This window comes from Epinephelus moara, chromosome 11 (genome assembly GCF_006386435.1).
Source record: "Epinephelus moara isolate mb chromosome 11, YSFRI_EMoa_1.0, whole genome shotgun sequence".
Lineage (NCBI taxonomy): Eukaryota > Metazoa > Chordata > Actinopteri > Perciformes > Serranidae > Epinephelus > Epinephelus moara.
This window is the reverse complement of record NC_065516.1, coordinates 23,775,331-23,800,999: the sequence shown is the minus strand read 5'-3', so window position 1 is coordinate 23,800,999 and position 25,669 is coordinate 23,775,331. Positions and strand designations below refer to the sequence as shown.

At 40.3% G+C, this 25,669-nt stretch overlaps 3 protein-coding genes across 3 annotated transcripts in view; all 3 read right to left on the bottom strand.

Moving 5' to 3' along the window:
• spag6 (sperm associated antigen 6) overlaps positions 1–3,574 on the bottom strand; it is a 6,058-nt gene extending 2,484 nt beyond the window's left edge. Inside the window, exons 1-5 of the mRNA XM_050057386.1 lie at positions 3,406–3,574; positions 3,235–3,330; positions 2,992–3,158; positions 1,549–1,732; positions 1,236–1,441 (exon numbers count right to left, since the gene is read on the bottom strand). Coding sequence (XP_049913343.1) covers positions 1,236–1,441; positions 1,549–1,732; positions 2,992–3,158; positions 3,235–3,330; positions 3,406–3,430 — 678 coding nt within the window. The 5' untranslated portion in view covers positions 3,431–3,574. The remainder of the gene's footprint in view (positions 1–1,235; positions 1,442–1,548; positions 1,733–2,991; positions 3,159–3,234; positions 3,331–3,405) is intronic.
• A 3,333-nt stretch (positions 3,575–6,907) lies between these two features.
• bmi1a (bmi1 polycomb ring finger oncogene 1a) lies at positions 6,908–18,518 on the bottom strand. The gene is made up of 10 exons (XM_050056668.1): positions 18,150–18,518; positions 14,462–14,597; positions 14,147–14,243; positions 13,342–13,397; positions 12,633–12,680; positions 12,353–12,461; positions 10,843–10,888; positions 10,420–10,518; positions 10,149–10,229; positions 6,908–8,176 (listed from the first exon to the last, which is right to left on the bottom strand). The coding sequence occupies exons 2-10, from the start codon at positions 14,571–14,573 to the stop codon at positions 7,802–7,804; spliced, it is 1,023 nt and encodes a 340-aa protein (XP_049912625.1). The 5' UTR covers positions 14,574–14,597; positions 18,150–18,518; the 3' UTR covers positions 6,908–7,801.
• Positions 18,519–19,647: 1,129 nt separating this feature from the next.
• commd3 (COMM domain containing 3) lies at positions 19,648–25,347 on the bottom strand. Its single transcript, XM_050056669.1, has 8 exons — positions 25,136–25,347; positions 24,238–24,349; positions 21,707–21,770; positions 21,580–21,614; positions 20,807–20,867; positions 20,677–20,733; positions 20,522–20,575; positions 19,648–19,881 (listed from the first exon to the last, which is right to left on the bottom strand). The coding sequence occupies exons 1-8, from the start codon at positions 25,272–25,274 to the stop codon at positions 19,822–19,824; spliced, it is 582 nt and encodes a 193-aa protein (XP_049912626.1). The 5' UTR covers positions 25,275–25,347; the 3' UTR covers positions 19,648–19,821.
• Between the last annotated feature and the right edge of the window lie 322 nt (positions 25,348–25,669).

Genomic DNA, 25,669 nt, shown 5'->3' with positions numbered 1-25,669 from the left:
AGCCAAAAACATGTGTCAATTATTTTTAGAGGTCATTCACAGTTTTGGAAATTCAATTACAGCTTCATGTTGTATATTTCGAAATCAAGCATCCCTGTTGCTGTTTGTAATAAATATCTAGTAATTATGCTTGCTATACTTGGATATTAAATTTTAATTCAATTTACTATCTGTGTAAAATCAACCTGCAGCTAATGTTATCATATAAACCTTGACCCTGGTTGCCAAAAGTTTTCTTTATATTTTAAATATTTTTAGTATAGGTGCCACTTTTTGCTCAGATTTAATCACTGTTTCAGGCTTTTCTACGACTGATAAAAACCTGAGTCCTGTATGACTGTGTTGCTTGCAGGACCTACAACATGTCAGTGTAATTTTGCTTTTCAATCCCACCATCATGGCAGTTTTTACTGCTGTTTACTCAAATATTTTGAGTAACTTCAGTGATAGTTTGTACTTAATGTGACCCAGAATACTAAAAGAATATTATAAATGTTTCTTATTCATGACAAACATTTTCAACTCTGTATTTTCAATAAAATTATATTGAAAAGAAAATGTACTAAATCACTTTAATTACCAACAAATCACAACATGAAATTCCATCATGGTAAAAAGTTTGTTAAAAAGGTGAATGAAGAGAAAACAGGACAAATAGATGGAAAAAGAAAAATAACGGATAAAGCCTGATAGAAATCATAAAGAAAAGATATACATAAATTAAGACAGTATCTCTATTTTTAAAACAGAAATATTGCAAATCTGCTCTGAAGGGTCCTGCTATAATCATTCATTCATATTATGTAATAAACTAACAGTAATTTAATTTAACAGGAAAATGACATCGTCAAGAAAATAATTTCTATTTAAAAAACAGCCTTAAGCTTTCATAATCAAAAAAATAGTGGGCACTTAGGTTACACAAATAATTAGCAATTTAGCATGCATGTCTCAGGTATTGGCTATTTTTTGTTGGCTTATTTGGCAAACACTGTTATAAAGAAAGATTTAGGATGTAGAAAATATCTTTTTAAATATATGAAAATATATATATATTTAAAAAAAATCAAAAATATTTTACAGAAATACATTTTAAAAATAAGATTTAGAAAAATTATAATTTACTGTAATTTCATAAATTCACCCATGGGCATTGGTATTTAAAGTTTTTTAAATCATGCCATCATACATCATTAGCTGTGTTAAACCAACAGCTGTTCTCTCAGCTGGCCTACCTTCAGTTTGGCGTCTGGGTTGAGGATCATCTGTGCCAGGTGTGCGATGGCACCACTGTCCACCACCGTCTGGGCCAGCTCTGGTGTGTGCTTGGAGATGTCACTGAGGGTGGAAGCTGCAATGCGTTTGGTGGCCAACTCGGGCTCCTGAAGACACAACACCAGCAGAGGGACAGCACCCGCGTCCACAACTGCCTGAGACAACGCTGCACAGTGATGGAGAGAGGTGGGGAACATGAATATAGGCACATAAAGGAGAATGATACTAGGAAATCTTACAAAAATGTGTCTTTAAACCAAAGGGTTTCCTTACATGCGTTGTGTCGTGCGATGTAGCCGAGAGCCCAGGCAGCAGCCTCCTTCACCCCAGGGTCAAACTCATCAAAGCAGAGAACCAGGGCATCAACTCCCCCACAGGCCACCACAGCCTGAGCCAGCTCAGGGGAGTGTTTGGCAACTGCACGCAACACAAACGCTGCGGCCTTCTTATAGAACCTCTGCATACAAATACAAACACACATTTATTTACATCGCCCAAACTGAGGATTAATCTGACATCAGACTTTAATTAGGACTAAGATACTGTGATGATATGATGACAAATTCCCATGTAAAACCTGGAATGAGATTTGATTTCTCTCCCCTGTTCTTTTTATTTTTTTTTGTCTTTTTTGTTTTAAACTGATGAATAGTTTAAATTTGTTAAGTAGAGCTTTTCCTGTACTGACACTGGCTGTAATTCCTCACTGTTTGGGGTCCCATAGTACTAAATGTTGTGAGTAAAACTAAGAATAATTGCAAAAAACAACCACTTTTTTTCTTTGGAGAGTTTTTTTTTTTGTTTTCTTTTCCAGATAACAGAAACATATTAAAGTCCTAACACTGGCTTTCACATTTGAGGAAGGTGAGAAAATATATAAATCACCATAAATGATTGTTTTCACACATAAAAAAGGAAATACTATGCAATCATTTCCCCACAAACTTCTTTCACAGATAGAGAAACGTGTGTCATAACTCACATAGCTTGTATTTTGGATAATTTACTGCAGGAAAATCCAGCTCTTAAAATCATGGTTGTGAACAGTTCTGATAAAATTAGTAAAGCACTGAGGTATCAAACAGATAAAATAAGGCTAAGTGTGTTTTTTGAGCTGTTAAAAAAAGTGTGTTGTCAACCCACCTCTAAAAGATACAGAGCCATTTCAAACAGATTCTTTCTAAATGTTTTAACTCAGATTTTTCACTGAAGTGTCATTTAATTCTGCATAAAATGTCAGATTTTAAGCTTATTATATGAGCCTGCAATGCCCCATTAATAACAAGAACTAAACATTGTCTTCTCTGAGAGGGCTGACAGAGACAGAGAGAGACAAAGGCCTGGTTGCTCTCATGGTGAGGGGCCCTTAGGTCCTGAAGTAGCCCCCAGGCGAGCTGCCAAGTTAGCCCAAAACACACTCTAACATTCAGAGGGGCTGACCCTGAGGTCCTGCAGGGTCTCTCTCAATTCAATTTAAAAAGCTTCACTGGCATGACACTTCAGGAACAATCAATAACAAAGTATTAATACAAAATCATAGTTGTAAATTTAAAAGAAAAACATATTAAGTGAAGGAGTAAATGGAAGGTGTATCTGTGAGGAGATGAACTACATGTTGGTGTGTTGGCTGTCTCTGACATATCTGGCTGCATCTGTGGCACTGACACTATTCTTTTGTAAACTAGCACATGTATGACCAGAGGATGAGATACTGACATTCTGCCAGGACAGAGAGTGGACCAGCTGGGGCAGGATGTCTTCCTTCACCACAGCCTCAGCCAGGTCATCACTGTGGTCAGCCAGGCGGCCCAGAGCCAGAGCTGCTGTCTGCTGGATGCTGGGGACCACGTCCAGCATGAGGGGCCGCAGCAGGGACATCACACCTGACAGGAGAATGGAGGAGTAAACACTGGCAGCTAAAGCTAACACAGTCTCAGTGGTTACAATCCTGTTTCTTACCAGCACTTTGAAGGATGTCTATGTTCTGAGGTCTGGCTGCCAGATCTGCAACCGTCTGCACAAACTGCATCCTGGATTTCTGATACTGCTCAAACACTGCACACAGACACAAACAGTCAGTTTGGCTTTTAATAGTTCTTTTTGTGGATAAAACCAGCTCATGGATCTCACCTTGGATGATCTGACGTTGACTCATTGTCACCCTGATGGAAAACCTTCCTTAATATGTATCTCCAAATCTTAATGCAGGTTCCCAGGCTGAAAACACACTGAATTTATCACAGGATTCAATGCAGCCTTTCTCCCGGCGGTCTCCAGGTTAGGGTTTGATAGTGTTGTTAAGTGTTGCTAGGCAACAGGCAGGAAGCAGAATGTCGCTCCTGCCAAAGATCGTCTATTGAAAAGATGAATCACCCTGACACTCCCCGAGTCCGCTCGCCCCTCTGCATGTGCTCAGTGTGAGAGCTCTGTGCTGCTTCCTCCTCTCTGCTGCCGCCACACCACAACTGCGGATGTGTCGCACACTGCGGCCACACCGTTGTTCACCACGAGTCACAGGAAAGCAGGACCGTGAGACCGAGGCGGCTGATGGTGTCAAAACGCTGACTACAGTGTGTGCAGGATTCAGACTGTGAGGTGCATTGTTCATTTCAGTTCATGAGATGAGATTTTTCTTCTTCTCTTTTTCAGCTTTTGCCTGCTGCAGGAGTGTGTCCTCAGATGACCCGCCTGAATAACTTCCTCTCTCCTCCTCTGCAGTTTGTAACCCGGTTTAAAAGGAGTGGTTGGTTATGGCCAAAATAATCCTCATCATTATTATTAACATTAAAAAAAAAAACTAAATAAATATTATTTATATAAATGTAAAATTATATATATGTAAATATATATATAATTTTTTATTTTAATTTTTTTTTACTGTGACAGATAGATAAATAAATAGATAAATAAATAGATAGATATAGGGTGAATTAAGGGTGACTGGGACATAAGGTCAAATGAGACAAGATAACTATACAATATATATAAAGTATAAAGTTATAACTATGCAGATTTTACCTATTTGTGCTGTCACAGCAAAAAAAAATAGATTATATATATAATTTTTCATTTTAAATTTTTTACTGTGATAGATAGATAGATAGATAGATAGATAGATAGATAGATAGATAGACTTAAAATATATATAGCAAACAAAGAAGTTATAGCTATGCAGGTTTGATTTTCTCAGCCACGCCTTCATGACTGTGACATCACGTAGGTGGGTGGGGGTGAGAATCAAACAGGAAGATGACCCTGCAGTGCATTAGGCAAGGAAAATGACTTGAGCTAGTTTTCATCATAAGGTCATAAAATTGTCATAGCTCATATGTTTTACAAACCTTTGATGGAAACTTGATCATGATGTACTGCTGCTCCCAAATCAGTAAAGTGTGTTTATTTCTTGTGTCTGTTTTTGGATTTAAGTTTTTATTTTGTGATGTGTTCAAAGGCTTTGCTAATAAAGAAAATGATCAACCTTTCAATGGAGAACCATTGCTGTGTATGTTTTAGGTTAATGCTTACCAACCTCCTCATATGTTCAGAGCAATAATCAACCATAAATATTTTATAACCATAAAAACAAGGGCCCATTTGCACACTGGGAGAGATTATATTTTAAATGAAGATATTAAAATACCTTTTATTGTGAAAGACTTTTCTGAGAAGTTCATTTCTTATCCTTTTATTCTAAATGAAAGTAGGTTGTCTTTAACCATTTACACTTAGCTGGCTGGATTTTGCTGGGTGTGTTTTCCAAAAGCACCAAGTGTAAACTAACACACCATCTAAGCCAAACCATTTAAAAGTAGCATTTTTAACCTCAATTAAATGTGTTCAGGTTTTTTCCAACTCACGTATTTTTGTTTATATGTATTCAATGAATTTCGATTTTTTTTTTTTTTTTACACCTCAGTTACATGGGTTCAATGAGGGAGGAAAGACAGCTTTGTATTGCATGAGCTGTGAATGGACAGAAATGTACATGGAGTCTTAATTCATAATGACAAGCAGGAAAAGAAATGTATGCATGGGAAATTACATCAAAGTATGAAATAAATTGTGCATTGAATATGCTTACACCAGCCTAAATCAGTGATAATATGTGCTCTCCCAGAGGTCCTGTCAGTTATCTTAATGTCACGCCTCCTTGAAATGTGTTTAAACTTTCTTTCCTCCTCAGACGGATAGGTGACATAATCAGTGTTACAGAAATGTGTAATTTGTTTGGGCGTCTTGTTAAGTTTAACAATAAATGTGAATAAACAGAGGGAAGACATTTTAAAAACTCTCTCAGTCGCCTTCATGAAGACGATGTGATGATATGATACAATGTGTGAATGCCAATTAAACAGTAATAAATGAATGATTAAATTAAAGTCCAATAATTTTGGTACAACTGAATGACCGAATGAAATATATTTTAGATGAGCTGATTCAGATGGCAGTGTGCCGATTAAATATTTATTATTGCGCCTACAGGGCCTACTTTTTCCTTTTTTCTATCCTTTTTTAAAGTTTCTGTGACAGTAACAACAATTTCCTGTTTTTATGAGTAATTTAAAAGAAACATTGAACCCACCAACATCTTGAACTCGCCTTTGTAATCGGATTATTCTCAGATTTTGTTATTATTTAAAAGAAAAAGACAGTAAATGGGCTAACTGCGACGTGTTGTCGGTTCCGTTTGAGCGTTTTTTATTTTTTACCGACGGATAATTATTATATTAAATTTAAGAAACCCCATTATCACTCAGTTAAACCCCACATAAGGTTATAAGGTGTATTAAAATCCGACTAAGCAATGGGCCTAATTTCGATTTATGACTTTATGACTTTATAATGTTATGAGGTATGAAGCTGCACTGTGAAACATTGGTTATGGAAAAACACGTCAGCTGATAGTTTGATAATGTTCCTTCTGTCACCGAAGTTTAATTGATTCACTCTTAAATCCTGCTGCCCGCCTGCCTGACTTATCTAGGTTACATTTATTTATTTATTTATATTTAAGCTTTTTTGTTAGGCTTGATTTTATGAACGCGTCTTTTTCGTGGTTTAAACATCGCAGCTGTGTATGTTGATTTTTTTATTTTTTTAATGATTAATTCAGTTTCGAAATAAAAGATTTTGATCCAAAGAATTTTAAAAATGAAAAGAAATTTTATTATTTAAAAAAAATCGTCATTTTAGTCGCATTTATAATTATAAAATGCCTAAAATGCGACAAAGAGCGTTATTTGAGAATAAAACCCACACTGAAATTGTTTTATGAAATATAAAATAGTAAACTGTTGCCTCGTTGACAAATTACGCAGCGTCCTTGGTTAATTTTCCTTTAAAACCGCTGCATCTCAGTGCAGTAAAACGCAATTACTCATGTTATAAATCATCAATACAAACTCAGAAATCAAAAAGACTTCCATCTTCATTGAGTGTATTCAGAAACATGATTGGATCACGGCCCAGACCTCAGAGCTGCAGAGCTGGCCTCCCTAACCGAGTTATCTCCATCCCTGCTGACATCTGGCGCTCTGCACCGTCTGCACGTTTCAATTACTACTTTATTTGTTCATGCAAAACACCAGCCTGACTGATGGGCCTCCATTAAACAAAGAGCTGACTTCCTCTATAAGTGTAAAATGTTTTATTTAGATGTTTTATACTGTGCAACAGTAACAATACAATAAGTTGTCCATACAATCGAGCGATACAAATACGGAAAACACGGGAGACATCAAAACATCTGTCGTTGAGCATGAAATGGAGCCGAACAAGGAGCCCAAGTCATTCCCTCAGGACAAAGGGGGGAATAAGAGAATAACATCATCGCTGATTAAATATGCATTTTGTTTCTATTTACACGTGGATCCTCTAAAACTGCTTATAACGTGTTAAAGACGTGGAGGATATAAGCAATCCGATTCCACTGCAGCTACAAGAAACTTTTCCAGTAAAAGGCAATTTAAAGTTGAATTCTTCCCTCCAGGTTTCCCGTGAAGCCAACAGCGCCTGAAAACACTTCCAAAAACCCGTCAAAATGAGACGCGTGGGGCCAAACACGCAGAATTCTCTTCCATAAAAGAAAAGTGTCATCATGAGCATGCATGTTTAAACCGACAGTTTCAAAATATCCCAACACACATGAAATAATCATGATAAACACGTTTAATCTGGAAAAAAAAGAAAATATAAAAGTCTATCTTCAGTCAATTCTGTAAAATAAAGATGTAGCTTTAAAATAGGATAAATGCTCGTCCTTCTTTCCAACTTTCTTTTTTTTTATCAACATCAAAATCTGCGTTCATATTAATTCCCACGCCACCCGACTTCCTCTGTCCTTTTATTTTGAAATGTCTCTGATTCCGCTACGTTTAAACTTACATATGATGCCATAATATTCAGAACAACAAATGGAGAGAGAGAAATAGAGAGAACATTGTCTACACAATGGAACTACGTTGGCATGAAAACAGTATTAGCTGAGCGGGTGTCTGGCGTTGGCTGGTCCGTGAGGAGCCCCGCGTCATCCGGAGGAGGTCGCCGAGCCGTTCAGGGAGACCTTCCGGGGTTTGCTGCCGCCGCTGCCGCCGCTGCCGAACTGCGTGAAGGACCGGCTGGGGGTCGAAGGGGCGGCGGGGGCGGCGGGGGCGGGGGCGGCCGGGGTCCAGTTATTGGGGCCGTGCGGGAGCTGCGGGTGCGGGGACTGCGCAGGCGTGCCGGGACTTGGCAGCGACGAGGACGTGGACGGAGCCCCGGCGGGACTTCCGGCTTTGTCGCTGGCGGAGTCGCTCTCCGGACCGGATCTGCTCGCGCTGTTCTGGCCTTCCTGCTGCGCGTGGCTCACCTTCATCTTCTTACAGTTGGGCCGGACTCTGTACTTCAGCGGCAGAGGGCCGTTCTGCCACACAGGGGTTAAAGAAACACAAGTGAACATTATAACAAGTGAACCAAAACCAAATGCATCATAAATATAACCTTAAATTCAAACGTATTCTTGACATCATATTTTTAATACAACAAAATCAACTCCAAATACATTTATCCAAACAGACTGATATTCAGGTGCATTACTTTATTTTTTAAACTATTGCCAAATAAAAACCTGGTAATTATCCAAATTAAAATAGCAAACACTTACATTAACAGAATATATTCTGAAGGACAGATGAAGCACTTCTCTCTTGTCTTAGCAACAATTATCAAATATATATTTTCACGTATATTTTCCCATTCCTCTGGGAATAACCACAATGTGGGTCTATAACCCAAATTAAAAAGCAGGAAATGTACAGCAGGCTAGATAACATTGTCTAAGCCAGCCATCCCTCACAAAAGCATTCATGCGGTCTGTATTTTATCATTTAAAATTATTGAAAAAATAAAAACATATTTTAAACTGACCTCATTAGTGTCTGCACCAATTATAAAAAAGGCGCAAAAACCCCTAAAGGCTACAACAAGACATTTTTTTCTGTGCAGTTTTGCTATATAATCATAATATGTTTTGAAGGACAGATGAAGCACTTCTCTCTTGTCTTATTAACAATTATTAAATATATTTTCAGGGCATTTTCTCCCATTCCTCTGGGAATAAGCACCATGTGAGTTTATAACCCAAATTAAAAAGCTGGGATTGTACAATAGGCTAAATAACATGGTCTTAGCCAGACCATTCCCCATACAGCAGCATTCATTCAATCTGTATTTTTATTATTTAAAAATATTGAAAAAATAAAAACATATTTTCAAACTGACCTCACAAGTGTCTGCACCAGTTATAACAAAGGCTAACAAGATATTTTTTTCTGTGCAGTGTTGCTATACTTGATCCAACTCTCATCAAAATAAGTGATATTCGAAAATATATTCTGAAGGACATTTGAAGCACTTCTCTCTTGTCTTATTAACAATTATTAAATATATTTTCAGGGCATTTTTTCCCATTCCTCTGGGAATAAGCACCATGTGGGTCTACAAGCCAAATTAAAAAGCTGTAAATTTACAGTAGCCTATATACCATTCCCCATCCAACAGTACAATTCATGCAGTCTGTATTTTATGATTTAAAAATATTGAAAAACATATTTTTATATCGACCTCATTAGTGTCTGCACTGATTATAACAAAGGTGCAGGAGCCCCTATAGGCTATAACAAGACTTTTTTTCAGTGCAGTGTTGCTATATTTGATGCAAATCAAATCAAAATGTGTGATGTTTGGAAATATATTCAGAAGGACAGATGAAGCACCGCTCTCGTCTTAGTAACAATTATTAGGCTAAATATATTTTCAGGTTATTTTTTTCCATTTCTCTGGGAATAACCACCATGTGGGTCTACAACAAAAATTAAAAAGCTGGAAATATACAGTAGTCCATATACCATACCCCATCCAACAGCATTCATTCAGTCTGTATTTTATGATTTAAAAGTATTAAAAAAAAAAGAAAAATATATTTTTAAAATCGACCTCATTAGTGTCTCATTAGTGCACCAGTTATAACAAAGGTGCAGGAACCCTTATAGGCTATGATAAGATTTTTTTTCTGTGCAGTGTTGCTATATTTGATACAACTTAAATCAAAATGCATGACCTTTAATTGATTATCTAGCATGATAAAATCTTGATACACTCATTTCAAAATGAATATTTTGCTGTAATAAACACCTCTTTTTTTTCCTTTTTTTTTTACAATAAATCACAAGGTGTTTTTTAATGTATGCCCCAGCAGCTAAATATATCTGACAGTGTAGATGTCTTCAAATGATCAGTACAATATCATATGTAAAAAGGCAAAAATATAAACAGTTGATTTATGACTGTTAGACAACTTAAACAAATCAACTGAAATCAAGTCTAAGACCTCTTACCCTTCTCCAAGTGTAGATGTATGCTATATCCATTAACGTGTAGTAATCTTTCAGAGGCTCGTCTTCATACATGACTTCAACCTACAGAGAGAATAAAAATGAGTACACTTTAATTTCAATCGAACAGTAACTATATCTGCATTTAAATAAAAGTTTGAAATAAAATTAAATATAACATTTCCCTTGGATTGACAGCAGCTCATATTCAAGCTTAAATGTCCAGTTTTTATTAGAGAGAAAGTTAGATAAATAAATAAATGAACAAACAGACCTGGTAGGCGTTTGGGATGTCCATTTTGCTGCGCAGAAACTTCCTCAGATGCATGACTGTCATGGCTGCTGGACACTGCAGGTACCTCTTGTTTGCCACCTGCACATTGCAAGCATTTGAAAATTACACACAGGAAAATATATTTGTATGAAGGTGGATTTATAGAGTGACTAAGCATCTAAATGACTGCACACTGGTCCACCTTAAAAGCAGGAAAATAATTTGCTTTACAGAAACACTGCGGCCATTTTTCAAAAGGAAATGTTTAGTTAAAATGTGACAGATTTCACAAAAGGGGAAAATTAAAAAAAATATTGGCTGCTTTAAAAAGGAATCTGCAGCATGTGTCGTTCTTATATTGTTCTGTTAACAAGAAATATAATCATGCTGACAGAGAGGAGAATGTGGCCAAAATCAACTTGCCGTATTCTGATCTTTAGACTGCTTGTCCTCCACTGAACCTCCCAGTCTGCACAGAATGAAAACAGAGAAAATGTTCATCACTTTACAGCTCTGTGATATTTATGTTTTTCTTTTTATAATTCAAGGTTTTATTGGATTAAAAGGCTCAGTACATGGCATACGTATATTATTTTCCAGGCATACAAGCATCATATGGAGGTGGACTCCAGGACATAGAGAAAATTAACAAATGAGTCTAGAAGGAAACAAACTAACAAACAAAAACATGTCACACATGTGTCCTCATACATCACTCTACAGGGTCACATAATCACAGAGCAGGATCATAAATATGTGGGCTTATCTTCCATTTTGATATGAGTCCATAACTAGTCCCAAGGAGATACTTCTGTCTCCCGATCGCCATTTATTCTACTGAGCAAACATTCATAAGATGCTGTTTCCACCACTGCATTAACCCATTGTTACAATTCCAGGGCCTTTGTTGTTGTATGTTGTGAGACAGTTATTAGACCCACAATAATATATAACAACTTTAGACTTGAAGGGTTTCTGAATCAAACCAACAACTTTAAATTTCTAATATTTATATTTTTGTATATTTTAACTTTTCATATGCCAACATCATATCTACCTGCAGTAACAGGCTAAAATAGCAAAAACATGAAGATATTTTACATGAGATATATATAGTGGACATGATTTACCACTGGAATTAAGAGTACGAAGAGTACACTTTATTGCTTTACTCTTTTTTCCTCCCACATACAGCCTACTGAAGTTTTTTTTTTTTTTTCTTTTCTTGAAACTATATTTAACACTCACAGTATTTGTGGCTTATGACTCATGCCAGCAGCTTTGAATTTTTTTTTATTTTATTTTTTTAAAAAGGTTGACACATTGCAAAATATAAAATAATTACAAGAAAATACAGAAAAATATCTTGAAATAATGTGATTAAGGCTGACACGGTGAGGGGTGAGGGGTGAGGGACAATCTGTTAATATCTATCAGTCACTTCCTTAAAAAGGAGCCTACATGGTGACAAAGTGATATCCTGAAACCATTATTGGAAAAAAGCCAATTTTTTAACCTGAGGGAAATGTGTGTATATGACGTAATTTAGCAGGATATGACTGAGCTGTATATCTACTGTGCTGGACAGTAGGAAAACTAAACGTGCAGGATGTAAGGACTGAATGCTTCCTGATGCAGGACAGCAGAGGGTCTTGATGGGTCCATGAACACAAGCTGGATCTGATCAATTATAATTCAGTGTCCCTCTGAGACAATATGTCTTTCAAATCTAAACAAGCTCGGGTCACACATGTGACAACACACATCCTTAAATGTTTTCTTAGGCATATTATGATATTATAATTACATAATTTAACCGCCACTATAACTGTAATAAATATAACCTTTGCTTCTCTCTCAAGAACGACCACTCATACATTAAAAAAATGTAGCATCAGTAAATATGGGAACAAAACCAAAAAACAAAGCCTACCTGCTGTGATCAAAGAACTCAATAGAGAGGCTGATGATCTCATCATCTGTGATTATTCTCTTGTCCTCGTCTGCCACCTCTCCACGGTCCTCGTTTGATCCGTTAGACGCTGTACACAGACACACACACATACACACAGATGGAAAATTAGAAAAATAAACAACGAAACAAAAATATAATAAGGACCACTGATCTGCGGTGAAACACCTACAGAGAGAAAATTAAGCATTTTATTTCATCCAAAACTTCCCCAACACAAACAGCATGCTTTCTAACTCACCATCTACGGGGTGCTCCGCGTAAAAGTCTCTCCTCCTCTTCATTTCATCTGAGGACGTTCAGAAAGACGAGCAGTTACAAGCATGTTCACCTTCTCAGTTTTGACAGAAAATTAAATCTAGTTGTTAAATTACACAGTAACAGAAATCACATTAGAGCAGTGGTAGAGATGTAACAAGTCACAAAATTAATGCTTCAATTCCTGACACACCTCACACATCCATTTCATCATATTACTCTCCCCCGTGGGAGTGTTGTAATGGTGACTAGCCATTTAAAGGAGTGGAGTTTTGCCTGACCTATTTTTTGAGAGGTTCAATCAGCATGAGGCAGACTGACACACAACAAAAGCAGCACTTTACAAAGTAACAAAAACAGCGAGATGTAATGACAAAGATATGGCAGCAGATATGATCTCGGCTCTGCAACCACAGCATCGCTCTTGTAACAGATTACAAACGTAGTGAAAAACACTGAAAATCCAAACTGTTTTGATAAAGTTAAATGAATGTGTGTAACATAATATAAAACAGAAACTGTATCCATTTTTATTTCTTTACTTCTGAGTTGCAGGAGTTGTGTGGTGACCTGGCATGGCTGACTACAAATGAAAGGACTGATCAAAGGAGGGCTGGAGAATGTGTGCAGATGCAGAATCAGAATGAAAGTAAACACACGCCAAATACAGCCACACTGTCTACAGCTCTTACTTTTGAAGAGGCCGGGGACCAGCTTGTACACAATGTCCTGTAGAGTTTTGTCAGACCTACAGAGAGGAAGAGAAACTTCAGTCAAGTCACTGAGACAGAGGAATATTTAACAGTTGCAGCTCACACTACCAAAAAGAAAAGTGTTCCAGTTCAACCAAGCCTATAAGAAGATTCGCACATTTATGTTTCTTGTGTCTGATATTTGTAACCAATCACTGGCTGATCCTACTGTTTAACAGGGAAACAAAAGGGAAAACCACAAAGGGCATGAAGAGGAAACAAAGGATGTTTAAACTACTGTTGTAGCTGCCTAACATTTTTCTTTATTTATTTAAGCTTTATTTAAGCAGGAAGTCCCATTGAGATTGAAAATCTTTTTTACAAGAGAGACCTGGCAACAAATGCAACATATAAAACAAAAACTATTCAAACATAGTGGCCTCAAGACAAACAAGCACATGTCTCTGTCACCACATTCTTTGTGATGCCCTTAAATTCATCAGTGGATATATATGTTTCTAATTTTGGATCTTTTGGAGATTGCTCCATGTCCAAGGTGCAGAGTAGGAGAATGCAGTTTTCCCCAGATCTGTTAAAACCCAGGGTGCGTTAAAATGCAACCACAATACATGAAAACAATGTTAGAATGAGTGTAAAAAGTATATGAATGTGCAACAGTTCACTCCACTGGATACGGCTTCTTAAGGAGAGACTCCTTTGCCTCAATAAATAAAATCTATATTCAAAAACAATAAACAGAAACTGGGGGAAAAGATGCAGAAAATTTAATAAGCACAGTTCTCACCTTATGTTGAGCAGAGGCTTGGTTTTATGCACTTGTACATCACAGATGGGACAGTATTTGCTGGTTTCCAAGTAGCGCACAATGCACATCTTGCAAACTGCAAACCAAAAAAAAAAGAAAAACTGTCATTTAGATGTGATCTGAGAGGATATCCTGAATCTGAGTGGGTGAGGTTAAAGCTGGTTTAAGGACTTGTTGTCAAAGAGAAATCTCATTTGCAGCTTTGACAGTAAACAGTTAAAATCAAAGTGTGTGTGCAGGGAAACATGAGGGAGAGGTTCCTGTTAACACCAGAGAAAATGTTTGTTTGCTCACATGAGTGAAGACATTCGATGATGGTCGTTGCGTCTATGAAATATCCTCCACACAGGACGCACATGAGGTGAGGGTTGAGCTCGGTAATCTTTATCCTTGTGGTCCGATGCATGTTGAGAGAAGGGGAACAACAATCCTGCGTGGAAGGAGGAAAAAAAAGGAGCAAGTCAAAACAATGCATGCATGGCCGGCGAGCAGGCATCAGATGGGCTGCAGGTTTCTTTTACAACAGCGGAGAGAGGGACCATTTGGAGGAGAAGGGAAAAAACCTGCTGTTTGTTTGACTGTGTTAAAGCAACATCATCTTTTATGCTAATCCAATAATAAGCAAAGGGGAAGGAGCTCGGTGGCAGATTGATAGGCGGCAGCGCCACGGAGTCACCTGACCAAGGCGCAGTGAGTAATCATAAATCAATCACTTGCACGGAGAGATCGATGGAGCTGCGCGCTCCTCTCTCCTCCGCTTCATCTTAAATCAGCGTGGGTTAACACATGGCAGCATCAGAGGAACAGGGCAGAGCTGGTTGACCCACACACCCGCTTTAATTAAGAGGTATCTCAGCTCCATAAAAGAGACAGAATATTCAAGGTTGCATGCGTCCTGATTTGGACGCATTCTGCAAAATCGGTGTGGATAATGTAACGCGTAATGCGGCGCTTAACTGTGCCAAAATGGACTCAAAGTGTAATATGAGACAGGAATATATATTATAGGCTAATAACTATAAAACAAATCGAACAAATTACGCGTTACACATGAATCTAGGCTACCCTTCATGATATATTTGCCATCTGTGTCTCACACCTCTCAGTAAAATTGGATGTTTTGTGGCCGCTCCACTTTAAAAACATGACAGTTTTGTCGAAATTGAGAATTTTTTGGTGGAAAATAATATTAGGCACGGGGTCTGTGGCGCCCCGGGGTGAGAGGGGGTGATAGGAGACACCCATTCACTGCGTCAGGTGTGCCACACAGGCTATGGGGAAACCTGAGCGTTTCTATGGCAACTCCTTTTGCTTTTAAGCCCACATGGCTGTCCGCCAGTCTCCAGAACAAGGCAGGACGTCTCACCAAAACAACAGCACGACGAGCTGCCGGTGTGCAGAGCGGGAGTAAGGAGGGACCGGAGGCTCCTCCGTCCCTCCGCGCACACAGACAGCGGCTGGACTGCCAGGCTGCCGACAACACGGCTGCCATTTTGTGGAGGAAAAAAACCCGTATCGGTTCAACGGGCTGCGGGGTTTCCTTCGAAAAGGGGGGGGGGCAAATAAAACCACTAACCGACACGTTTTACACCAGCTTCCCAAATCTTACCGGACCACGGGGGGAGGGAGTCCGTGTGTCCAACTCGGGGAATAATCTCGGCTTTATTCTGGTTCGCTTTGCGCCGTGTTTTTCATGGCGTGTGCGCGATAACCAGCACCGTGCAGCACCAACATGGCCAGACAGCAGCGACTGCTGAAGTTGAAGCGCACACCGGATCATACTTATTTATTCTGCGCCATTCTCAACTAAACTAACACACGGAGTCTTTATTAGACACCAACATCGCTTGGACTTTGCGCCAACGAGCTTTTAACTCCACAGACGCGGTTGTGACAAAACACAAAACGGTGAATTCGGTCCTAAAATGCCAAAGTATCACCGTATTTCCAGCTGAGCAGTATTTCTGAGGCGGATGTGAGTTGGAAGATTGGACAACAAACTCAATCGGTATTAATAAAAACTGGGCTGTAATAAAAGACCAGGGCGCCCTTTGCTGTCATTTAAAGAAATAAAAGCAGCAGTCATTAAAAGTCTGCAGACTGGACATGAGGAGGTGACCCTCTGCCCAGCTCATGGTTACTTTACGGTGCCACAGCCGGCACAATGCTCCAACCGACCCTCTTTGATCACACCACTGTGGGCAAGTTTGGACAGCAACCCCACACACACACAGTTAATGATGGATAATGTCCACATATATGCAGGGAGCCTGTTGCATCATTAATCGATTGACTTGTGTTTGGACAACTGCTGTCCATGCGTCCTGTGGCAGCTCACTTCATCAGACAAATCCACAGAAGTTTCTTCACAGTGGGAACGAATCCTGCGTAATGGCTGCAGCACCAACCAACAAACGCCACAGTACACATCAAATCAAGCCTGTTAAAAGATGACCATGAAGACTGACTGTATAGCCTGCACAGATGATGCAACCATACACCACACAGGCTGCTCTCTTCATATGGACACATAGGTTTAATTATGGAGTCGGCGTTGGTAACACATCATCAATTAAATCAAACCCGCTGCTGAATCTTTAATTCTCCCAATAAAGCGACAACAAATGAGGGAGATTTTCCCCTCGCCCAAACTTCATTTATTTCCAAAACGGGAGCAGTTCCTCTTGTAAAGGTTCCCCCTTATATGCGTAAATCAACAGCAGCTAGAAATAACCCAATTAAAATCGGCAATGGGGAAAAAAAACCAAGACCTCATATTAACCGCTGTCAGTCAATTATGAAAATCTTGAAATAAACAAAGGGAGATTCCTGATTGACCACAGGACTGTGACGCATTGAAGTCAGTGCAAACAGGAATTGGTTTGTTGTGTTAAATTGTGCTCATCGCACACTGTCAACCATCCAGTGTGCACAGACCTGTGAGGCTGTCAGCCTGCACACCCGAGTGGGGGAAAATACATTAATTTTAACCCGTTAAGCACACACAGGGTGCCCAACAGCATTCATGAGTAAAATGATAATTTTTTATCCCCCAAGAGGCAGAAGCCCTGGCTCCTGTCTGCCTGTGCTGTGGCACCACATCCACAGCCCCACAGCGCGCCAGCATTTCGCCGTATGAAGGTGAAAATATGGAAATCCATAACGAGCTCACATGTCAGCAAACACACATCTCTGCTGGATACAGCATGTGTGAAATAAAGTGAAACTACAAGATGCTTTGGCAGCTTGTGACACACAAGCAGCCTTTTGTATCCTGGCCGACGTGTCGCCCACATTTTTTTTAAATTTCTCCAAAACCCAACCATCCATCTGATTAAAGATAACCACACACCGAGACATAAACAGCCACAGTGCGTGTTTAACAATGATCCAGTGTTTACCGAGCAGCCGTCATGAAACATTTATGCACAATCGAAATGGTTTGCCTCATTGTCACGTTTATGGGAGCCATCCAAGTTAAGTTAATAAAACCAACATTTAGTCACATACACCCAAAAGCAGCACAGCACCCTGTTCCCAACACCCTAAACATCCCAACTCTATAAAATAAAGACGCTGTATGGAAGTATGAAGACAGAGGGACCGTTTGGAGCACTTGCTGCTGTTAACATCTCAGCCAACCCAGCCTGCTTCGCCCGAGATCTCCCTCTTTACATAAATCCCAACGACGCAACACAAACCCCAACCCCGATCAACTTATACGGACGCATCACTGGAGAGTAGATAATGCAACAGTGCGTGTGCGTGGATCATAATTTGCGTCCGTGCCCGAGAGGGGAACATGTTTTGCTTAAAAAGTGGTGCGCAGACACACACGGAGCTCCACGTCGGTGATCGCTGCAGCCACCGTTGAAAGCTCCACATCCACCGCTGGATCGCTACGTGGAAAAACACAAAAGCACCGAGCCCAAACCTCTCCTTGTGCCCGCGTTAGTTAGAGACGATATCGAATAAGACATACCTGGAGGCTCGGCTGGGGATCGGTGGGTCTTGAGGCGAATAGACAATGAAAGTTGGGAGGCGATCAGCAGAAAATGAATAGGAGCCGAGCCGCCATCTTGAAGCAGGCTGCAGACGCTGTCAGTGGCGGAGAGCGCACGGCGGACCGGAGCGCATTTCAGATGTGCGAATAAAACTCCTCTTTTCCTCGCCGCTTGCGCGCTGCGAGCGTATCCGATCCGCGGCTCCAACGCAGCCCAGTCCTCCGGCTTCGGCTCGGGAAGGCTCCTACTTCGGCACCGATAACTTTGCCTCCAAAATATCCGCTTCACCCCCAGTAAAATGCAGCAGTGTGTGTGTGCTCCGTGGAAACTGACACCGTCCCCAAAATGGCTTGTAGTTCGACCGCCCCGCTTTGGTCACGTGGTGCCGTTGCTTAAGGGTGCCTAGGAATTACTGTCGGTGTATGCAGTTTCTGCCAATCTACTACGCATGATATAAAATAACACAGGAAACACACACATGTACATTTTAAACGCATTTTCATCACCAAATCGCATAAACTACCAAACAGTTTGGGCTTCACCGGAGCTGAAAGGACACCAGGCAGCTGCTTAAGGGCGCATAAAAATTACTGTCGGTGTATTCTCTGTCTAATGTATGACGCATGATTTTAAATAACCCATAACAGCCTACACATTCACACAGTTTGATGCACTTTTCACCTCCAAAAGGCGCAATCCATGCACTTTGCGTATCCTGCTTTCGCTCAAACGTCACTATGATTAGAGGCGTTTAGAAAGTAGGCTACTGATGGTGTGCCCTCGTCTCTCTGATGTTAAAAATAACTGCAGCACACGCACTCACACGCGATCGTGTCGTTTCGACCGTCAAAAATGCCTCAATCTTCTCCACGCAAACTGTTAGGAGCACCAGGCAGCTACCTTATTCATCTCTGTGCTTCGCTGCTTTCAAAGACCCACGCACTTGGTTGAAACACGTCCATGTGACAAATGGCTCTGGTGTCAAACCTTTGTCACAGGCTGTCCTGACATCTGCAAGAAAAAAAAAAAAAAGAAAGAGAAAAATGCGCCGCAACTTCCACTTGATGAATTGGAGCCTTTATCCTTCAGCCAGCGCCGCTGCAAATGAAGGCATCTCGGATGTTTATGGAATCTGAGCCGCTGTGGTGCTTCAGCTGAGGAGCTTTGAACTTGGATGCAGGATTCTGCTTCTCCCAGTCCTCCAGAAAAAGCTGAGCTGAGCCTCTTGTTGCAACAAATGCTGCAGGAAACTAAATACACTGCTGTCATGAAACTATGGCAAAAATCCTACTCAGGCTCGTAAGTGTTGACAAAACACAAACCTAGAAGTTCATTGGCTCCATATTCAAACTCTCTGACACAATGACATCCACTGTATTTATCAAAAATATTTCCAAGCCCAGATGTGAATTCCCAAAGACACTTTGATCCTTGTCAGTACATCAAACCGTGAAATCATTCAAAGCACAAGGTGGATTTGATTTTTTTCTCACTTTTAATTAAAACACACAACTTGGAATGGTCATTTTCTCACATGCACACACGTCATGTCGATCTGCAGGTACAAAAGAAGGCTATAAAGAGGTGAGCAATGCCGCTGGAAAACTGATGAAGTTCAGTGCTTTGTGGTGAGGAAACTGGACACCGGCATCACATCTGACTGGCTTTCTCCACACTCTTGGCGGCGTCTTTGAGCTTCCCCACCAAATCCTGCAAACAAAATCATTGATCACTTTCAACAAGGAACATGTCCGGCGAAAAAATAAAATACAAATAAATAATATTCAGGTTATTATACTCATTATAAATACGAGTTAAACAAATTAAGTGTGCGTTCAGAATTTTGGATTCAGCCTTGCCACATTAGCCTAACACCCGAATTGAATCAACCAAATATTTTGCATCGTGAATCTGATCACAGTCCACATGATTTAAATACAGGTCAGCCATCACACAGAAAGCAGCCGAGGTCACAGTGGACCTTTATAATCTCATTCAGGCTTCAGCGATGACGCACAATGCCCATCATTAACACAATCTATCGGGTCTGGATTTATTTCATATTTAATGTTTGGCTGCAGCTCTGAAAACCAATTTCATGTGCAGACAAAAAATGTATCATGTCAAACGCATAGATAAGATGCAATTTAACACGTCTATTTTCTTTGGAGGTTGCCCTGTCTGAAGAGGAGAACCCTGCAGCAATCATTTATTCATAAGGAGGCTGAATGTGGTGCGTAAAAGTTGCAAAGATACAACTGCAAAACGGTCCAGCTCTGGAATAAAAATGACACACGAAGAGAAGATAAAATAGCAGCATATAAAGACAAAAAAAGATCCTTCCTCTGACCTGTAGCTGCTCCACTGTGCAGGTAAAGTTGATATCCTCCGGGGATCCTTCGTTCTAACAAAAGGAACAAATCGTCGTTTTACGCACAGAAACTCACCAAACACATCCATGAAAATCCGTGAAAGTGGAGGCATAAACATGTGTTGGAGTCTTACCTCAGTGTTCAGTGAAATCAAGTAGAAAGGCTCGTTGACCTTATCGACCTGCCCGTTCTGTAAAGGACACAACATTTTAGTTTGAAGCAAGAAATTGCAACAAAAGTGCTCCAAAACTTGCTGTATTTACCTTCACGTGGTATTGTAGGCGCCATGACGCGTCAGTGATCTGTGGTGGACACCTTCCTATGCTGTGGAGAGGGACAGAAAATGCTTTACTGCATCAAGTAGAGATTAAACAGAAAACCTGGAGCAAGGCTATAAAGAAAGAGCAGAGTTGTCTCGTGAGCATTTTTGGCCGGTTCTCTAAAGCTTTCCAGCATTTACTAAATAACCATTTAAGGTTATTAAATCACATGTCCCACTGCTCTGTGTATCACACATTTTTCTGAGTGTGGGATTAAAAGACTTTCCGTGTTTTATATGAATCGGCCGCTTGTTTGCAACAGTTCTAAATCAGTTAGGAGACAATGTGGCTCTTTCACAAAGAGAGTTTGTTTATGGCGCGTCATAAAGCAGCGTTTACATTGCAATTAATCACACTCCGTGTCCTTCTCGACCCTCTCTGCTCCGCGTGGGCTGAAGCAACAACTGGCTGGCTCTTCCCTCGATTTCTGTTTATCTGCTTTAATGCTTTAAAACTGCGTCTAAACAGTTTGTGTTCCCATGTGTTGATCCGTGCGTTTTTTCCACGTGATACCATAAATCAACACCAGTGACGTGGAGTCAAATAAAAAATGGATAAACGTTGAGTTTGTGATCATCAGTGAACAACCAGTGAGCAAAATCGTTCAAATACAATCATGCAGGTTTAAAAATATCCAATGCTCCACTTACATCTTCATCAGTTTGCATCAAACTCAAAAATAACACCATCACCTCCACAAACCTCCTCATGCTTACCTTGCTAACAGATGCTCCAGTTCTTTTTTATGTTTCTGTAAAACAAAACATGGATCAATGGGCAGGTCAGCCACAGTCACACGACTACATGCAACAAATAATAAATGTTATAATAAATGTTTGTCACCTGGTGTGTGCTACAGAATATTTCTATTCTCTCTGCGCTGAATGTGAGTTCTTCAAGGCACGAGCTGCAAGAAGGAAACAACCTTTAGATTTTCAAAAAACTCAATTTCATTCATATTTTTGGAAAGGGTTAAAGTGGAGTTTTAATTGTAACCCAGACATTTTTCATCTTTCCAAACAAAGAGACAACACAGGAACAAATACATCAGAGATACTTTATCCCATGAATGTATGAATGTTGCTTGTCCAACTGAAGAGGGGTTGTAATCACAGTTAAAAAGCCATTTTAGGATGTGGGGAAATTTAAGACAGCCTGAAAACTCAAGGGTTTCTGAGAAGTACAAAAAAAAATAAATACAAAATAAATAAATAAAAATACTTCCATTGAGGTCTAAATGATTCTTCAGCTGTATATTGGTGTCTGTTTGTTGGATGATCACACACATGCACATCTGTTGCACATGTTTATCTTCTATATCAGGGGTGTCAAACACACAGCCCGGGGGCCAGAACCGGCCGCCAAAGGGTCCAATCCGGCCCACTGGATGGCTTTGCACACTTAACAGTGATGCACATGTGAAGGCTGAGAGGTGCCAGATTTCAGGAGCAAGTTAAACAGTTAATAGCTGCTTCAGAGGCTTCTCCACCCCGACCAGAATTCTTTTCTTTCGCTTCAGTTTGCTGTGATGTCAGGATTACAACACAGGAGTGGAAATGTATATAAAAATGCACATGTAATGACAGCGAGGTGTCGACTGACTGAATGTGGAAGAACTGAGAAATATTGTGAAATTGCATTTATTCTTCTGACGACATCACAGGCTGTTTGGCATCTGTTTTGTGAATGGAAGAGCATTTTTAAAATCTTGAAACAAAAGAAAGGTTAAAAAAAACTGAAGGCATTTGTTATTTTTAGGATATTATGCAATGGTTTTACTGGTCACCTGCGATCAAATGCGACTGTATGTGACACATGAACTAAAATGAGTTTGACACCCCCGCTCTATATCCTGAATACAACTCTGACGATGATCAGAAAAACACCCTCTCTTCTCTAACTATAAACACCCTAAGCCAATGACAAAAAAATCAATATGTTAAGACAATGTAGATGTACAATTATGAGAAACTGTATTTTAATGATAAGCTACCACTGCACTCAGACCAACACGTCAAATAACTCACATCCATTACTTTATTTAAATTGATTTGCAGCCATTTACAGTTTTAGCTCTAATACACTTGCAGACAGATTGAAAAGTTGCTTAATAATGCTAATCATAAAAAAAAAAACTACAACAACTTGGCTGGTACATTAGCAGGACATCCCAGACCATCATGTTTTTATAACCTCTTGAGAAGCTCTCAGCCACATAGTTTAGATGGCCTAAAGAGATGCCATGAGAGGGACATCTGGGAGGAGATAACTAGTGGAACAACTAATGGGGAGGAATTATTGGATTGTGGTTTAAAGTATCAAGAGAAAACCAGACATGCTTGATGAATATAAAATCATCAATAGGATTTCTTTGACGCCAAGTAAAATGGCACAGTTAGAACTTAGAAACTGAGCTGTGACACCCTCTTACATATGTTGTACTCATGCCCCATGATAGACCTTCTATGGGCTCAGATTATTGCCTTCATCAATGCAGTGATGTCCTCTGCACTTGTACAGACACAAATGATTTGTCTATTGGGTGCTGAGAAAGAAATGGGCTTAACACTAAGGAGATCTTACGGTGCAGGATAGTGCTGCGACAGATATATCGGTGAAGGACCGCTAAAATCTCCTCCTATGAAGGACTATGCAAGAATCTACATGAAAATTCGGGGCCCGTATACTGTAACCTGAGGTACTGATGAGCTGCACCCTCTCTTATAATGTCAGGTGTTAACTAGTGCACATAATTTGATATTTATGAAATGTACCATGTAATATCTATCATGCATGTATATACTTTCATGTAGGCTATGTATATAATGCTCTGCCTTGGTTGTGTTCCCTCTATCCTCGTTCCCTTTGTCCTGTCTTGGTGTAGCTTTCTGTGGTGTCTTTTATTGGTTGTATGTTTTTTTTAATCATCATTATTGCTGTTGTTTGTTTTGCTTGAAAAAACAAGAAAAAAGAAAAAAAAATAGTTACACATCTGGACATAGGCCACACATTCAGAGCACAACAACACGGCTAAATCACATTGCTGTGCTGTATTTTAAATGTACAATATTTTACTGTGTTATAGCTTTGTGTAGTTTTACAGGAAATATAGTTCACATATTTCATAAATTAAATTTATTTCTGCAATCTTTAAGTTCATGAAGATGCAACCAGCAGGTCCCATTAGTTCCTCACATGGTCAGACACATGCACACACTATGATCTAGAGCAACATGCTTCCTGTCACACTGACATGAGCACATTTTATACCCGTATACTGTCAACTATTGAGGCTATTTTTAGCCCGTGCAGGGGGGTGACAGCAGCATACCCTACATGTCACAGGAAACCCTCATCTGGCTCGTGCCGCCTACCTTATAGTCGACTTGTCTGCGTTTTGTTTGACAGCCTCCAGCACGAAGGTGGTGGCTGCAGCGTGATTCTGTTTCAGCAGGATCTGGTCGATGTGCTTCAGCTCGGGCTGATCTGTAGGCACAAACACACGGTGTGAGGACGCGGCTCTGCAGGTAGCTCAGTATTTTCTCCTGTATGGAGCCAGCAGATTGGTAGAAATGATCCGCGATCCATACTTGTGCTCTCCAGACTGACGTGCGGAATGGGAATCAATGATGATTTGCATGTGAATGGGGCCCCTCAGCTGCATCAGCCAGGGGTCCTTTGTTTGTTTGTGTGGTGGACATTTCACTTTGTATATAATTCTGCCATTATAAGGACTCGGAGTTGGACAACACGTGAAAAGGAGCAAGCATGAAAAAGTCGGAGTGCAACTATTGCATGAGATGTGTGCTGTTATTTTGCGTATCTTATATTTATTGCATAAACCCAAATATGTGCGGCACACAGAGCTGCAGATCTGCAACGCGCGCGTAAAGCGAACACTCGGATGTGTCTGCATGATCAGTTTTGACTGATCTTGACTGAAATAGTCTCACAAAATATGCTGAGCAGACCTGATGCCGGTTTAAATGACAAAAGGCATCCCGAGTGGTGACTGTGTGACTGCTGCTGAATGTAAAGCAGGCAGCAGAAAGGGTTAACATCTGATCTGCTCCAGCACCACTGCGCCTCATTAAAGATCTTTATACAAACAATCCGGTTTGGAGAAACTCGCAGCGCGCCGTGGGGAATCGTACAAATCCGCAAACATCGACGCAGCTCCTCCACACATCCACACGGAGAGAAACCGGAAGCAACTGCCGAGACAAAAGCAGCAGCGGCGGCGGAGGCAGGGAGAGAGAGGCGGCAGCTCACCGAGGACTCCCGGGTCGCCGTGAGAGGAGAGCAGGCTCCGGTAGGACACGTCCAGCAGCACCTGGAAGCTGCTGTGGTCGAAGGCGGACGGGTCGGCGAGAGACTGCAGCCCTCTCTGCACAGACTCAGACAACTCCATTTTGCAAGAGGGTGACCCACGACACCAGACCACGTGACGGATCAGCTGATGTAGCGTGTGGAGCAGCAGAGGGCTGAGCTGAGGAGCTGCGAGTGGGGAAACCACTGAGGGTGGATGAGGGCGAGCAAGATTGTGGGTTTGCGTCCTCACATTTTTGGTTTGCTGCACCTCTTACGTCACTCTGCTTAAGTTTACAGCTGATGACGACACAACAGTGGACAAGGTGCAAAACCTGATGGTTCAAACTTTGTGTTTAATAACATCTGTAGTTTAATACTGCACACAAATTATAGCCATAGTAACAAGCTAAGATGCTGTTAATTAGGAAGTCCTCATTTGAGGACACTGGGACTTTATTATAATATAGCAGCATTTTATAAAGGCCATTAATTAAG